Here is a 16709-nt window from a genome sequence, read left to right as displayed (position 1 = left end):
ATCCTCCATCCTGAGAGCTGGGAACTAAAGAAAATGGAGGCCAGGTGCTCGACATAAAGAGGGAGTCCAACAGGAATGGTGGAAGCCTTTGGCCCCTCACTTCACAATGTTCCCCCAGGCTGGCGTGGGCCTGGACACTTTGTTTTGTGCTGTGGGTCAGCAGCTTTCCTAAACTAGGATCGGGATGAAGCCTACACAGGTGCACACGTCTCCTCCTGTGCCTGGAACATCCTGCAGGTAAGCAGCACAATGATCTGGTGTTTTTCCTAGGAATAATTACCAGTGCTGACATTTGCCAAGCATTTGCTCAGTGCCAGATGCACAGAATCTCAAACAAAATCCTAGAAGAGGAACTGTCATCACCTTGTCCCCAGTTTACAGGAAAGGAAACAGGGGATCAGCGAAGTCAAACCATTTGCTGAATGTAACCCAGTTTGCAAGCAACAGAGCTGGGATGTGAACCCTGGGCTGTGTGGCACCAAAGGTGCCTCCAAGGGGAATCCGTGTCACAGGGGGAATCGGATCTTAAAGCATCAATTCTCCTGCAAATCCCACATTGGTGGGCAAAAAGTAAAGTGGGTAAAGTTTGTCCCATTTTACAGATGGGGAAATTGAGGCTGAAAGTAACCTGCTTACGGTCACAGAGTAAATAGCAGAGTCTGAATCTGAGCTGACTCCAGACATCTCAGTAAGTCAAGCGTTTCTGGGGCGCGTCCCCAGATGTTCGGTCCTCACTGTTCGTGGGTTAAGATGGAGTTTTCCGATCTCTGCTTCAGAGGAAAATCCATCTCCCTGGAAGCCAAAGAACAGCCAGGCCGTTCTCATGACGATGCAGATTAAAGTCAAGAAGGAAGAGTCACAGGGAGAGAAAGGGACAGAAGGCGCAGCCCGGAGGGGGGCTAAAACGGGCCACGAAGTCAAGACTAACAGAGAGGCGAGCCTCACTTACACCCGAAGGGACACCCACCCGAGTGCGGACCCAGGACGAGGAGACCGGGGCGAAGGGCAGCGGTTCTCAGCGGACGCAGACGCGCGTTTGTGGAACTCACACGCAGCGCGCCCCGAATACCCACCCGCAGTCACTTCTCAGCAGCGCCCGCTCCTCCCGCCAGCGACCTAGGCTCCGCCCTCTCCGCTGCTTATTGGCCGTTGCCGGCACGAGACCAATACAAGGGCCAGCCAATGGGAGTGGCCCACGGCGCGCCTTTACCAGGGAAGCAGACGCCGATGCGGAAACCCGGAAATGCGAGGGACGGACAAGTGAAGAAAGCCAATCCGTCGCGAAGAGGACGGCGGGTCATCCAATGGCGAGCCTCAGAGGGCGGGGCCAAGGGCCGGCGGCGAAGGATGTCTCGGAAAACAGCAGCCGCCGAGTCTGCGAGCGCCGGGAAGGTGGCAGGAAGGCCCGGCCACCTCGCGCGGTGAGGAGGGGACTTGCCCGAGGGGCTCTGAGGGTGCGTCAGGGCCGCGAGCTCTGGGCGGGATTCTCAAAGGGCCGAGTCTGCAGAGTGACCCTACAGCGGTCCCTTTACCTCTCCGGGTCTCAGTGTCCCGCTTCTGGGGAAGTGGGCGCCGAGAGATTGTGCCCCCCGCAACGCAGCTCCTGGTCGCACACACCCCTGGTACCGCCGACCTCTAATTTGCCTTTACAGCGGGGTCGAGGAGCCTGTCCTTCGTGGTGGGAAGGCCACCCAGACCACCGGTACCCGCACAGCACACCAAGCCGTTTCAGATGTCAGTGGCCACAAGCAGGGTGTCCCCCTCAGCCCCCGAGTCCCGGGATCAGTCAAGCCTGTCCGCGTCCGGCCACTCCAGAGCAGAGCACAAGCCCCTATTAGTAATAACTGAAGGTGAAAGGCCCTATGGACTTTCAGGAACTCAACTTGCCCTATCTGTGCCTTGGTTTCTTTCATCTGTAAAATGGAGCTATAGGTAGCTAGCTCTTCCTTTATAGGGTGGTTTGAGGATTAAATGAGATACTGCTGTGTAGCATCTAGCTCAGTCCCCAGCACACCATAGTTGCCAAATAAATGCTTATTGTTAGTTTGCGTGCCTGGCCCTTTTACTCCCACTACCAGCCACTGTCACTGAAGTGTAGTAATCACCCACTCTGGCCCAGGACCTTGGTTCCCCTTGAGATGTTCCTCTGCCCAACCATTCGATGGGATCCCTGCAGGAGAGAAAAGGAAGGCCAGAGAGGGGGACAGCATTGTGGGCTCTGTGGCTGAATATCAGGGTGCTGGTAGGAGGAGGCAGACACACATATGGCATTAAATTAGGCCACTAGTCAGTTATGCTCATCAAAGAATGGACCTCAGAACTGCCATGGCCAGTGTGTGTGTGTGTGTCTCCAACACTGGGTGTTCAGAGGCCACAGAGATTTGTGATGAAAAGGGGTCCTTTAGATCTGGGAGGTTCCTGAATTGAAGTCATAGGGCTGTCAGCTTTTCACTTCACCTCCCAACAGTGGGAGACAGACATCAGTTCCTCGGGTTGCTGATGAAAATTGCGGGAGATAATATGTGTCAGGTGCTAAGCCTGGCATATAGTAAATGCTCAATAAACAATGGGCACAATAGCAGCATGGCTTGCCTGTCACACTGCCCTGAAAGCGGGCACCAGTCCTCCCATCCTGGGCCCTCCCCCTCAGAGATCCACTCTGCCTTACCCCACTCCTGGTCCCTTCTGAACTTGAAGAAGGTGCAGGGAGTCACCAAGCCTGTCGCCCCATCCAGGGTCACACAGTGTCTGGGACATGTCCACTCCCCTGCCTCATCTCCTGCAATTCTTGGTTGCTCACAGATCCTGCTCTCTCTCCCCCAACTGTTGACACGTGCATGGAGTCAACCCCCAAGTCCAGATGACACTCGTGCCAATGGCTACAGTGATGGCGGTGACTGAACCGAAATGGGTCCCAGTCTGGGGCCGTTTCCTATGGGTGACAGTGCTGAGCATGGCACTGGGGTCACTGCTGGCCCTGCTGCTGCCACTGGGGACCGTGGAAGAACAGTGCTTAGCTGTGCTTAAAGGCTTCTACCTGCTCAGGAGCAAACTGGACAGGGCACAGCATGCTGTCACCAAGTGCACCAGCCCATCCACAGAGCTCAGTGTCACCTCCCAGGACGCAGAGCTGCTGGTGGTCAAGACCAAGGCGTCTCCAGGTAAGACGGACAGGCAGCCTCTTCACAGTGCTTGTTCATCCAAGAGTTATTTCTAGAACACCTGCTTTACTCCACGTAGGGCGCAGGGTGGGGGTGAGCAGGTCAGCCCTGAGCGCCAGCCTAGGCAAGCTGATGGGTGACCGAGACCGTGTCACAGGGGTGGTGACCGGGAAGCACACGGGAAGGCTTCCTGGGGGAGGGAGTGCCTGAGCCCAGTCCTGAGCTGACGCTAAGCAGGTGTGGTCCAAAGAGAAGAGGTGAGTGGCAGAGACCACAGGGGAAGAGAGCCCAGGGACACGGAGGGACCCAGAGAAGTGGAGTACCTATGGCTGACACCTGTCGCCAGGACGGGGCTGGGAAAGGAGGGCCAGGTCCAGAGTGGGGCTCTGTGCCTCCACCAGGGTCCCTCATGCACCAAGGTGGAGCAGCGAGCCTGCCTTTGCCACCAGGTGCCCCAGCTGTGACAGCCAGACATGCATCCAAACATTGCCAGATGTCCCCCAGGGGAGTATGATCGAACCTGTGGGATAAAAGATGGCCACGGCCACAGGGTCTAGTGGGAGTGGGAGCCACTGATGCCCCAGGCCTGAGGGACGGAGGCCAGGACCAGCCTCAGAGATGGCTGAGCTGCGGAAGGGGCAGGAGGCCACCTGTCCGGAGTCGTGGCTGGAAGGGAAGCCACTGGCCATGGCAGCAGCAGACCTGGGAGGGCTAGGGGGCCCAGCTGGTACCTCCCGGGTGCAGACCTGGGGCAGCAGGGATGACAGCCCCTACCCCATAGGGCTGGGGACAGCAGGGGCGCGGGGCACTGTGACAGACCTGATGGGGACCGGGCCTCGGCTCTCTCCAGCAGGTAAGCTGGAGGCCAGAGCGGCCCTGAACCAGGCCCTGGAGATGAAGCGCCAGGGCAAGCGGGGCAAGGCGCACAAACTCTTCCTGCACGCCCTCAAGATGGACCCGGACTTCGCTGACGCGCTCACCGAGTTCGGCATCTTCTCAGAAGAAGACAAGGACATCATCCGCGCCGACTACCTGTTCACCAGGGCGCTGACCATCTCGCCCTTCCACGAGAAGGCGCTCGTCAACCGGGACCGGACGCTGCCGCTGGTGGAGGAGATTGACCAGCGCTACTTCAGCATCATCGACAGTAAGGTCAAGAAGGTCATGTCCATCCCCAAGGGCAACTCGGCGCTGCGCAGGGTCATGGAGGAGACCTACTACCACCACATCTACCACACGGTGGCCATCGAGGGCAACACCCTGACGCTCTCGGAGATCCGGCACATCCTGGAGACCCGCTACGCCGTGCCAGGCAAGAGCCTGGAGGAGCAGAACGAGGTCATCGGCATGCACGCCGCCATGAAGTACATCAACGCCACCCTGCTGTCCCGCATCGGCTCCGTCACCACCAGCGACGTGCTGGAGATCCACAGGCGGGTGCTGGGCTACGTGGACCCCGTGGAGGCCGGCAGGTTCCGGACGACCCAGGTCCTGGTGGGACACCACATCCCCCCGCATCCCCAGGACGTGGAGAAGCAGATGCACGAGTTCATCCAGTGGCTCAACTCGGAGGACGCCACGCACCTGCACCCCGTGGAGTTCGCCGCCCTGGCCCACTACAAACTCGTCTACATCCACCCCTTCATCGACGGCAACGGGAGGACGTCCCGCCTGCTCATGAACCTCATCCTCATGCAGGCCGGCTACCCGCCCGTCACCATACGCAAGGAGCAGCGGGCCGAGTACTACCACGTGCTGGAGGCCGCCAACGAGGGCGACGTGAGGCCCTTCATCCGCTTCATTGCCAAGTGCACCGAGACCACCCTGGACACCCTGCTCTTCGCCACCACCGACTACTCGGTGGCGCTGCCGGAAGCCAACCCCAACCATTCTGGGTTCAAGGAAACCCTTCTCGTGAAGCCCTAGCCCCGGTGACAAGGGAAGGTAGGGAAGGGATCAAAGAGACAGCATTTCTAGAAACCTCGCATCTCCAGAAGCAGAACAGACCTTTAAAGTCTTTACCTTTTTTTTTTTCCTGGTTAAAAAAAAAAACAACTAAATTATTAAGCCTTAGTCTCTTTAAGATAATTTATAATTCAACAGTTATTTATTTTCTTCTCTCGAGCAAGCCAGTCATGGGTGGTGTCCACTGTGGCTCTGCTGGTGGCTGCTCAGAGCGGTGGTCCTCCCACCGCAGGAGCACTGATGCTCCTGTGTGACCAGAACCCGGGTTCTGGAGCAGAATTTGCACTAAGGCCAGGGAGAGAGGCCAAGTCTTTCTGAAGCTGGCTGTGAGCTGCATGTGGCTCTAAGGGGAGTCAGCAGTCCCGGGGAGAAGCCATCCCAGTTCTTGGGAGAGAGAGCATCTTCTTGGGGTTTGGCTCCCCTCCCAAGAGACGAGTGTGGTGGCTTTCCCCAGGAGGCCACTGTTTTGAGGTAGGAAATGAATGTGACATTTCTAGTGGGATTCCTTGCTCATCTCCGGGAAGGCTCTTTGAGCACCGTTAATTTGCAGACTTGAGTGCCGGAAGCTGTTTTTCGTTCGGAGACTATTTTTCTAATTGGGGAGGGGAGGGCGGCCAGCCTGGCTTCTTAGTGCATCAACTTCTCCTTGCACTCCACTCACAGCAGCGGGGCCCAGAGCTTTCTCTCAGGCTCAGCGTCCCAGGGTCAGCCACCCCCTGGCAGCCCAGGAGGCCAGCCCTCCCTCCCCCTCCAAGCTCCCTGTTGATTTCAGGGCATATCCAAGAAAGATGCCCCATCAGCCCATTAAGCATTTCTGATACTGAGCTAGAGCCCTGCCACAGCCAGGATGGGTCCCTGTCATGGGGTTTTGCGCCCTCACAGCCCGGCCTCACCTCACACCCTCTGCTGTCCAGTCTCCCATCGAGGAAGCGAGAGAGGCTGCCTCCGAGTGGCTGTATTTTTCTAGCAACCTGCAAAATGACAGTGTCATACATAATATGGCCAGGTTTCCAAGCTGTCATCTCACAGAAATAGAATCTTCTCTTTCAATCACAGGTGGCACAAGTGCCAATTGGACTGCTGCTAGTCAGTGTCAGAATGGCCAAAACTCACCAGCGTCCTTGCCCAGGGACAGAGCCTGCAGTGTGACGCTGCACTGCACTTGTCACGGTCGAGAATCACAACGTGCTGTCCTACCTTTGCTTTTAGGATTGAGTTCCTGATAGCCATGCGGTCACTGCTCAGACAGCAGCAAATGTCTATAGTCATTCACCATGGCACAGAGTGGTTTTCTGGAAGGTTCAGAAAAATAAGTGGAAAGGCGTATGCAGTGGTCCCTCTGCCCGCACCCAAGTGGTGTCTTCTGCTGTGTTGGTGTGTAACTGGGGACAAGGAAGCGTGGCAGGAGTGCGTGCTTTGTCCTTTAGAATTTGCACTTTAGCTACATGTGAAGGATGTTATTTTAATTTTAACAAATTACTGACTCTAATAAAGTATTTTATTACATCAAGGTCAGACTCTGCCGCCTTACTCAAAGGGTATTTCCAGTGATCAGAAGGAGAGGGCGCTGTGAACGGCCACCCTGCCCTTACCTCATCCCAGGACAGCAGACCTAGGATGGTGGCATCAGGCGACAGGACAGAGCTGGTTGCATGAACTGCCTTCCCAGGCTAATGGGCAGGAAATATTGATTTTTTTAACTGATTCAAAGTGATTTTTCGTGTTTGTCTTAACCACCAGTTCTTGATTTCTGAGGAAATCACAAAAGCCCCTTCACATTCTCAGAAACCCACGTCTACAGCAGCCAGCTTCTCCAGGGTCCTGCTGAGTGTCCAGAGGCTCCTCCATCACAAGCCCACATGGACAGCGGAAGTGAGGTCGGGCTCCGGCCAACAGCAGGGATCAGAGCAGGGCCTGGGACACAGCCAGAGGGGGCCCCTAGGCCCTGCAGTGGGGAGGACGCTCAGGCAGGCACAGGTTCCCTCGGAGTCCCCAATCACCTAGCCACCAGCAGGCCTCACAGCGACCAGAAAAGGGACGGACCCAGGAGGCACCAGGGCCATGCGAGGCTCCTACTGCCAACAGCAGCTGCCTGAGCTGCTTCCAGAGGTAATGCCAAGAAAAGGGAGTTTGTTTTGTGTGAGAGAAAGACCAAGGGGGACCCTGCATCTCAAAGGTCCTAAGACATGATCAGCCGCGATCATTTCCAAGGAGACGCGGACGCTGACTAGACCCTCTGGGTCGCCGGTGACCTTAAGGTATCACTGCTAACATTTCTCAGGGTGAAAACCAGCTGGCCCTTAGGTCCTTCTCTCTCAGGTTAGACGCATGAGCTGCTATCTGGGCAGGCCTCAAGGTAACAGTAGGTGGTGGAAGGGACAGTGTGGTGAGGGGACAGTGCGGCGAGGGCCCTACTGGGCGCAGGAGAGCTGGCACTCGGAGACAGGCAAGCAGGTCTATCTACGTTTCATGGTTCTGCCTGTTCAAAACTTCCTGTTAAAAAATGTCAAGTATGGGGCTGGGGTTGTGGCTCAGAGGTACGGTGCTCGCCTAGCATGCGTGAGGCACCGGGTTCAATCCTCAGCACCACATAAATATATTTTTTAAAAAAATGTAAAGTTACAAAAAATGCAGGAAAGCCTGGCTGACGCACAGAAACAGCTTCACAAAACAAACAGATGAGGAGCTGGTCTCCACTGCATGGAAGGGCCCCCACCGTGCTCCCAGGGGCCTGGGTCAAGGGAGGTGCCCCAGCACGGCCAGGCTGCTTTCAGGCCACTTGCTAAGTTTCTGGTGAAGTGAGAGGTAAAAACGCTAAGTGTCAAACCGCCACGAGCTCCAGTCCAAGACTGAAGACACATCGCTGCTGGAGGAAAGTCCCGGGAGGTCTGACTTAGAAAACTCCTGTTTACACCTGCGACCCGTGACCAAACGCCCGTCTGTGATGCACAGCTGAGGACCACGGCAAGGTGACTCAAGAGAACTCCGTTTAATCAACAAAGCTAACTGGGGAGAACTGAAGTATTTAAACAAAACCCAAGGCTGAACCCCAATCTCTAGACCCAGAATGACTAGTCACTAGCAAAGAAAATGGTCCACGCGGGATTCCTATAGAAAACACATGTCGCAAATATTTTGCTTTTAGGAAACATAAAACAACAGTAGACGTGTGGTTTACAAATACATAATAGAAAAAAAACAACCCCTGTGAACAAAAGCCCACCAAGTGCTGGGTGTGGGACCCCCGCCCCCGCCCCTTACTAAAATAGGCCGTTCTGGTGAGTCGCCAGCATCCGCCGTTTCTCATCTTTTAAAAATTAAAAGTGGGCACGTGTGCTGTGCAGGATGGGAGAGAAATGTCTTACAAAAAGGGCCAGAGGTGGCCCGGAGCATTGGGACAAGTGGGTCTCAAGAGCCATGTTCCAGTGTCACTTCTGCTCCTCATTCTTCAGGACACAAAAGTCCACAGGGACAGGTGCCCTGCAGGCCGTGCCCTGCTCCACTGCCCTCAATGTGAGGGAGCACTGGGCACCTCTTCCCCTGGACACTGCCCCGTCTGAGCCCCGTGGAGTCCAGGGACACAGGGGTGTGCACGGCCCCTCCTTGGCCCAGGCGCTGCTGGGTGCTGGGTGCTGGGTGGGCTGCCTGACCAGCGGGAAATAAGGCATTTCCTGTCCTTCACAGCGTCGCTTTCACTTTCTCAGAAGCAACTTGGCAAAATCAGCATTGGACATCTTGGGCGCCTCAGCGGCCTCAGAGGTGGGGACTGCTGGGCGCGGGGCAGGGCCGTTCTCGGCCTGACCGGCAGCAGCACCCGGGCGTTGCAGGGCACGCGGCAGTAGAGCGAGCTGGGTCCTTCCCTTCCCCCGCCTGCAAGGACAGACACAGAACGCACCCTGAACAAGGGCTCGTGACTCCGGACTGAATCATGAAACAAGCCAGGGGAGCCCCAAGCACCCCAAGTTAAGGACGGGGATGGAGCGACTTCTAGTATCCGCCTCCCGGGTTCCAGCCCCACTACCGCAAAACACAAATTTAATTAAAAAAAGAGCTGTCTAAATTAGCCAGAATTAAGGATGAAATATAAAAACAAGGCCAATGAGATGAGCCTTGTGTCCTGGCTAGTAAAGGAAAAGCACTCGACAAACTCTGCCTGTTCACGATTCAGGCGGAGACCAGCCGGGTGCGACATGCCGGTGGGAAGAAATGCTGCCATCTCATTGGCTCTTCTGTATCGGGCACAGAAGGGCATGGCCACAGCCAAGGAGGAGTCCAGCAGAACCGACTCAACCTAGACCAAGAGCAGAGAAGGTGACAGCCAGAGATTTCCGTTTGACTGTGTTCTGGGGTGGGGTGGGTCAGCCGGGCTGGATCAATGTTTAATATTTTCCCCTTTTTTTTCTCCCCATTTTTTCTCAAAGTCTTGCCATGTAGCCTGAGTTCCTTTAGGAACTTGGGATGGGACTGTCAGAAGCTCCCAGCATCCACACTGGGGGAGCAGCGGGCCATCTGCTGGCCAGGTAGCCCTAGAACAGGCAGGTTCTAGGAGTAGGAGGAGGCAGGGGATTCCCTGCCGTGGGGCTGGAGGTGGCCAGAAGCCAGGCGGCAGCCTCTCTGCTGCACCTGGACCTGCAAGGCCCTGCTGAGTCCCCCAGTGAAACATCACTCGGTCCTCCACACCCCCTCTATTTTGCTGTGTCATTGCTGACAGCGCCCCACCCCATCTTTATGTAACTTAACTCACCCTAGATTTTTATTAGCCAAAATGTTTTTGTTCTGAATAACATTGTTACTGGGCCAAAAGACAGGCCAGGAGCTGGGGCAGCCTCTGCTTGGGTTTGGTTGAGACAAACCTGGAGGATAAAGCACAGCTGTCCACTGCATTATCTGAGCAAAAAACTACCATAAATAACTTTTGTCAAATAAAGTTGTTCTCCTTTTTGTTTATTGAAAAAAAAAAAAACAAACCAAGGCTGCCATCTCTTGGACGCTACCGTGTGACCATGCCATCCTGTCAGCCCCACAAGGAGAAGAGAAAAGCCCAGCTAGTGTGGAGATGACAGCCACAACCCAGGAACGGCAAGCAGGACAGTCGTAGGGTTTTATCTTAAGGTTAATCAGCAAAGGGGACTTCAAAATAACTCCTGCCTCAGCACTTTTCACTTCAGGATGAACGACACGACGCGTGTAAACTGGCAAACAGCAGCAGGTCTGCCTCCCAGGCCCACGCCCTCTGGGACTCGCTGGGGAGCCCGTGCTCCAGCAGAAAACCCCCAGGATCACTGGAGGAGAAGCGGGGCCTGGCCTCCCATCCTGACTCCCCAGACCTCCCAGACCTCCCAGCCCTGGAGGCCCCCTGCCACATGCTGCCAGCACAAGCCCCACCAGACTGGCACGGGACACTTACGCTCCATATATCTGCCGTGGCACCATGGGGCCACCTGGTGCTTTCCTGGCCTCTGGCTTCTCTGGAACTTTCCTCTGAGGGGGGTTACTGATGGCCACTTTGATGACATTCTCTTTGACGGTCATGCCGTCCATCTTCATCACAGCCTGCGAAGCCTGGGACTCATTTTCATACTCCACGTAGGCCAGACCCTGGGGGGAAGAGACCAGGGCCGTCAGGCGTGAAGACCCAGGATACAACGTCCTTCCGGGGCCAGGGAGCCTGGCGTCCTTGGGAAAGCAGCAGACAGCCCATCAGCTGGTCCCCCCCCACTGCTGACACCCCCTGTCCACAGTTCACTCCAGGCCCCACTCGGCTTCACGACGGCCCTTCTGATTTTTCACACCAGAAAAACCTTTCTGGGATTGGCAGGCCCTGGGCTTGCTCAGAAGAAAAAGAGACGGGCGAGATCCCGAGGAGGAGAACCAGAGGGGGCGGGGGTCCTCATCAGTCCCTTCAGTGTCTTCAGTTCTCAACCTGACTGGGGGTGAGGTTTGAAAAGAAATCCAAAATCATGCTTAAAAACACGAGTTGAGGGGCTGGGATTGTGGCTCAGCGCCTGTGAGGCTCTGAGTTCGATCCTCAGCACCACAAAAAAATAAACAGACAAAATAAAGGTATTATGTCCAACTACAACTAAAAAATATATTTAAAAAAAAAAAACACTACTTGAAATGTGGTGCAAAAGGGCCAAGAGCAGTGGCACACGCCTGAGGCCCCAGCCACTTGAGAGGCTGAGGCAGGAGGATCACTCGCACACAATAATTGGAGACCAGCCTAGATGACACACCAAGACCCCGTCTCAAAGAAACACACCGTGGGCTGGGGCTGGGGCTCAGAGGGAGAGCGCTTGCCTAGCACAGGTGAGGCACTGGGTTCCATCCTCAGCACCACATAAAAATAAATTTTAAAATAAAGGTATTGTGTGAAAAAACACACGTATCATTAAAAAAAATACGCACATATACACACACATGCCTGTATATACATGTAGGTGTGCATACACACACGCACATGGTGCAAGAGGAATTAACAGGATGTGGAGGGGCAGGAGGGAGGGGGGAAGAGCAGACCAGTGGAGGGACTACAGGCACTGGCTGGAGGCCCGGGAAGGAGAAGAGTGGGGGAGTGGTGACACTGCAGCCAGGGGCCACACTGTGGCTTCTATGAAGGCTAAAATTTACTTTCCAAATGCCTTTTTCATTTTTGGTACATTTGTTACTTAAAGTTAGTCCGATCCACATGGAAGCAGCCAAGCGAGCTCCTCCTCCCATCATGTCACCACCCTGTCTTAGGAGACAAGCCAGAAGCCCCTCAGCTCAGAAGGCCAGGCGCCATCTGCGCCAACACAGACCTTTGGTTTGCCAGCCCGGTTGGTGACCAGCCTGAGGTCCTTCACAGTGCCGTGGGCCTTACAGATGTCCTCCAGTTCCTCTTTAGTGCAGGAGAAGGGCAGGCCGGAGATGAAGAGCTTGTGTTTCTCCAGGGCGGTGCTGTACCGGAACACCTGGGGGAGGGCGGGAAGGGAGGACCCCCATCAGGTCAGGCAGCACGGACTCGGTAACCCCGGGGCACGCCCCACCAGGCAGCCCAGAGCCAGACCTGGGATTTGAACCTAGTAACAGAGTCGCCTGGCAAGTCACTTCAGGCCTCAATTTCTCCTCCAAAAAATAGCAAGAATAAGAGCAGCCATTTGCAGAGGACGGGTGGGCAGCCACAGCAGCACGGTCTCCTGCCACTCAGCACCTAGTCAGCTGATCCAGCTCAGGAGACCGCGCCCTGTGTCCGTGCCACACAGACCAGCTCCCTGCGGGGCGGCGTGTGGAACCTGAGCACGGGGGAGCATGCAGAGCGCAACCCTTCATAGCAGACCTTAAAATCGGGGTTCTTGCTCTTATCCACACAGGGGGACACGAACATCGGCCTCCCTTCCATGTTCTTCCGGTCCAGCTCCAGGGCCTTCAGGGCAGACTGCTCTTCTTTGAACTCCACGTAGCAGTAGCCTCGAAAGTCCCCGCGATTGCTGAACACGGGCCGGATCTCCACCACCTCCCCACAGGCCTCGAAGAGCGGCCGGAGCTTCGCGGCGGGCTCCCCCATGCTGTAGGGCAGGTTGCTGACGAAGACGGTGACGCTGTCCTTGCTGCTGTCGTGCAGCACCTTGGGCACCTCCCGCCTCAGGGCAGCGGCCTTCTCCTTCTGCTTGGAGGGGGGGCCGACGTCCACGGGGGCAGGCTTCTCAGGGAGCCCCTTCTCCTGGCCCGCAGCTGGCTCTGGTCCGGCTGGGGCCACGCTGTTCTCCACCCTCCTTCGCTTGGAAGGCTGCTCTGCAGTGTGCAAAAGACAAGCGGCGATGATTGGTTGTCGGCTGCCCGCCTTCAGCACGCAGTGTGGGGACCCCTCTCCCGCCACAGACAGGAGTCTGCAGCAGACACCAGGGGCAGGCCCTGGCCCCTGGAGGTCTTCCACGACCCTGCTGACCCGCCCCGCAATTTTCTGAGCCCCCATTACAATGCAGTGCGTGGGCCACATCACGGGGAAGTAATGACACATCCCCACGTACACTCTTAATTGCAGGGGTGGCCAGAGGCCCGCCTCGGGTCAGCAGGGTCTCTCTACCCTCCCACAGAGCCCGGGCAGCACAAGGGCAGACCTGAAAGCCACACAGAAACCACACCCGGTAAAGGACGTGCAGGTGCCACAGAGACATCTGGAAAGCACAGCCGCAGGCCTTCTTTCCACGACACTCTGGGCGCTTCCTCGCGTCCTGCAACAGACCTTCCCCACGGCCCTGCAGAGGGCCAGCAGGCCTCGCCTCCAGCAGCTCTCCCATCAGTCCCCCCGCTGCTCCCCGATGGCACCCGAGCCCTCGAGCCGTATTCAATAGCTCGCCCAGCTGCATGGCTGGCCTGTCCCCACCACTGCCTCAGCCCCTCTGCCAGCATCTGGGGTCACACCCAATCCTGCGCTCTCAGAGCAGAGCAGTTCGTGCAGCCATGTTCCCTCGCAGCTCTCTGCCCGGGGCCCCTCCTCCCTGTCCTGGCCCAGAAGCTGCATCCCTTTTCCCACGAAGCTTCCTGGCACGGAACTGAGCCTGGCGCCTCTGGACTCCGTCCGGGTCTCAACCTCCCCACAGTCCTGACTGCTCCCAAGTCCATCCACCTTACCCTGTAACTTGGGGGCTCTGGGGGCAGTGGCCACAGTCAGTCACTTCTGAAGGCCCAAATACGTGTGCAAGAAAGGCCAACGGAATGGAGGCTGCGTCTGCACCTCCTCTGTGGCTACAGCTACGCTAGGGAAACTCTCAGAGGCCCTAATGTCCCAAGACGATCCTTAACTGTGACAGGACTTCCCTGGATTAGTTCAGACCTCACCTCCCGGGAAAGACCAGCTGGGAGCCCAGCCTCAACACCACCAGGGGCTGGGCCAGGAGGCGCCTGTGGGGCACGGCGCTGGTGCTGGCACTGGAGCCCAGTGGGAGGGGGACTTGGGTACATGGGTTGATGACAGGAGCCCAGCTTGGGATAAAGCAGTCAGGGTGGGAGGGAGAGAAAGACACCCAGGCAGGAGGGCCCTGGGCAATGGCCTGACAGGACATGAAGCCCAAGTGCCGGGCACACCGGCTGTGGAGGGCAGCACCCAGAGCGGGCACAGGAGGCCCAGAGGCGAGGGGAGCAGCAGGCCAGGAGCCGGGCACACAGCCAGGGGACAGACAGTGCAGGTGAGCATGCTGAGGGTGACAGGAGCAGGTTTCTCAGGTGAGAGAAGGGCACCGTGAGCACTAAACGGCAGAAAACCAGAAGGAACCCTGTGTGTCGGCTGGACACGCAGGCGCTCGTGTGGACTCGGGGTTCCCAGGACCCGCTTTTACACAACTCCCACATGAACACAAACAGGCGTCCCCAGCACAAGCACTCAGAGGCCTGGGAGCACAATCCCCAACAGCAGTGAGGACACCTGGCACCTGCCCAGTGCCACGCAGTGTCCCTGGAGAACAGGGACCCTAGGCTGGGCCACAAAGGGATGCACGGCCTGAAAGGACACAAGAGCAGGTCCAAGGACACGAAGGCCCGCTCGCAGGAGCTCCTAGAGCCAAACTATGTTAACATAAATGACCACACTAACAGACTGTAACCGGGGAGAACCGGGGTCCATGATCCCTGTGACACGGAGGAGGACTCAGAAGTGAAGAGGAACCGGATCTTATCTCCTCTCAGTAAGGCAGAGGCCCGTCAGGAGAAAAGAGCAAGCCAGCAGGCGCCACCTCAGCCACATCACCAAAGTGACCCAAATCACATGCCACCGGAAGGGATTCAACGGGAAGGTGCTATTCCTGCCGAAGAGGCATGACCTGACTGGGCATGAGGGCCTTCAGGAAACCCACACAGAGGAACCTTCCCCAAGTAACTGGCCTGACTTCTTCAAGTGTCCTGGTCATGGGAGCCAAAGGGACATTCCAGACCGGAGGAGACTCGAGACACGGGACAGCTCAACACAAAACTAGGTCCTCCTACTTGAAAGGACACCAGCAGCACCAAAGGCAGGCACTGGGGGGTCTGAGGATCCACAGGCAGGAATGGAGGTGAGCTGCTCCTGGCTCTTGGTTTTGGGGGTTGGGGTACCAGGGACTGAGCCCAGGGGTGCTTAACCACTAAGTCACACCTCAGCCTTTTTTGCTTTCTATTCTAAGAAAGGCCTGGAATCTGCGTCCCGCTGCCTCAGCCTCCCCCGTTGCTGGGATTACAGGCGGGCAGCACCGCACCCAGCCGGGCCCCGACGGCGGCCAGGTTTGCAGGACATGCTCTGAGAAGTCCACGGGCGGTGGGCAGCGCATGGGCACACATCCTCAAGTGGGCCGGGGAGAAGGTCTTTGTACCCTTTTTGAGAATTCTCTGGAGGTTTGGGGGTGTCAAGTAAAGCCTCTGAGCAGCCCTCTACCTTCGCTGTCCTCGCCCCACTCCTGGCCCTCCTCGGCCTTGCGCTTGTCCCCGCCGCCCGGCTGCTGCTTCTTTCTCAAGGCTTTCTTCTCGGCTCGCACCCTCTTGCGGTGCTCCGCCTTCTCCTCTTCCTGCTGCGCCAGAGCCGCCTCCTTCTCTGCAGCCTGGAAGGGCAAGGGGAGGCGCTGCACAGCCCGAAGCCCACCCGGCTTGTGAGAGGACGACGAGACAGGGAAGGGGAAGGGCAGACGGGTGGGCAGGCGCTGCCAGTGGCCCCACCGCCGGCACCCAAGGCCCGCAGGGTCTGGGCCTCAAGCCCATGCTCACAACGCCCTCAGCCTGTCCCCAAGAGGAAGGAGAAATCGGCCCACAGGACCAGGGCCCCTAGCAAGGCCAACAGAGGCTCCTTCTCATTCTTTCCCATCTATTCCCATGAATTTGAGGGCCAAAATTCCCCCAGTAAGTGAACAGTACTCATGGTTAAGGCCAAAGTGTTCAGTGAATGTAAAGAGATACAAGTTGAAATACTGATACAGTATTTTATAATTCACAGACCTATGGCTCACGTGCATCTCTTATAAAGGCCTAAAGGTTTTGAAGAGAAACACCCACACCAAACAGGCAAGAGCTCGAGGGGCTCCAGAGACCCCGACGTGCATCACCGTTACCTTCACCCTCTGCTCAGTCACGCGCGCCAACCGGGTCTCAGTTTTCTGAACAGCTATGTCCCAGTCTTCTAAAGTACCTTGATGGGAAGAGAAGCAAAAGTTTACGCCTTCTGTTTTTGAAGGACTTAAAAACACATTTGTCTTATTTTCCCACACCTCCAGAAGCCACCCCTCCCTAATCACAAGAACTGGAGAGTTCCTCGTTTTAAAAATTTAATTCACTGGCTGGGGATGTGGCTCAAGCGGCAGCGCGCTCGCCTGGCATGTGTGCGGCCCGGGTTCGATCCTCAGCACCACATACAACAAAGATGTTGTGTCCGCCGAAAACTAAAAAATAAATATTGAAATTCTCTCTCTCTCTCTCTCTCTCTCTCTTTAAAAAAAAAAAAAAAAAATTTAATTCACGTAGGTTTCAAAAGTTTAGAATTCAAATCGTCCCAGATATGCTTCAATCGCCCCTTTTATGACCTGAAAGCCAGGATCTGACCTCTTACGGCAAAGATCATGAAAACACTCCGATATGAAAGGTCAC

General features: G+C 56.4%; 2 protein-coding genes across 4 annotated transcripts in view; one reads left to right on the top strand and one right to left on the bottom strand.

Moving 5' to 3' along the window:
* The first annotated feature begins 1333 nt into the window (after window positions 1-1333).
* On the top strand, window positions 1334-6636 carry Ficd (FIC domain protein adenylyltransferase). Of its 2 annotated transcripts, none has more exons than XM_077105241.1 (3): window positions 1334-1421; window positions 2803-3161; window positions 4015-6636. In XM_077105241.1, exons 2-3 carry the CDS (start codon window positions 2861-2863, stop codon window positions 5085-5087), a joined length of 1374 nt encoding a protein of 457 aa, XP_076961356.1. In that variant the 5' UTR covers window positions 1334-1421; window positions 2803-2860; the 3' UTR covers window positions 5088-6636. The 2 variants fall into 2 exon arrangements, with proteins under 2 accessions (XP_076961356.1, XP_076961355.1); XM_077105240.1 differs by having other exon boundaries at window positions 4012-6636.
* Window positions 6637-8096: 1460 nt separating this feature from the next.
* Window positions 8097-16709, bottom strand: part of Sart3 (spliceosome associated factor 3, U4/U6 recycling protein) — a 38636-nt gene continuing 30023 nt past the window's right edge. For both annotated transcript variants that reach the window (XM_077108898.1, XM_077108899.1), the window contains exons 14-19: window positions 16178-16254; window positions 15511-15673; window positions 12445-12899; window positions 11927-12079; window positions 10534-10724; window positions 8097-8996 (exon numbers count right to left, since the gene is read on the bottom strand). In XM_077108898.1, coding sequence (XP_076965013.1) covers window positions 8819-8996; window positions 10534-10724; window positions 11927-12079; window positions 12445-12899; window positions 15511-15673; window positions 16178-16254 — 1217 coding nt within the window. In that variant the 3' untranslated portion in view covers window positions 8097-8818. The remainder of the gene's footprint in view (window positions 8997-10533; window positions 10725-11926; window positions 12080-12444; window positions 12900-15510; window positions 15674-16177; window positions 16255-16709) is intronic.

Source organism: Callospermophilus lateralis, chromosome 1 (genome assembly GCF_048772815.1).
Source record: "Callospermophilus lateralis isolate mCalLat2 chromosome 1, mCalLat2.hap1, whole genome shotgun sequence".
In the NCBI taxonomy this organism is placed as follows: Eukaryota; Metazoa; Chordata; class Mammalia; order Rodentia; family Sciuridae; genus Callospermophilus; species Callospermophilus lateralis.
The sequence above is the reverse complement of the archived record's forward strand: the minus strand, read 5'-3'. Positions and strand labels throughout refer to the sequence as shown.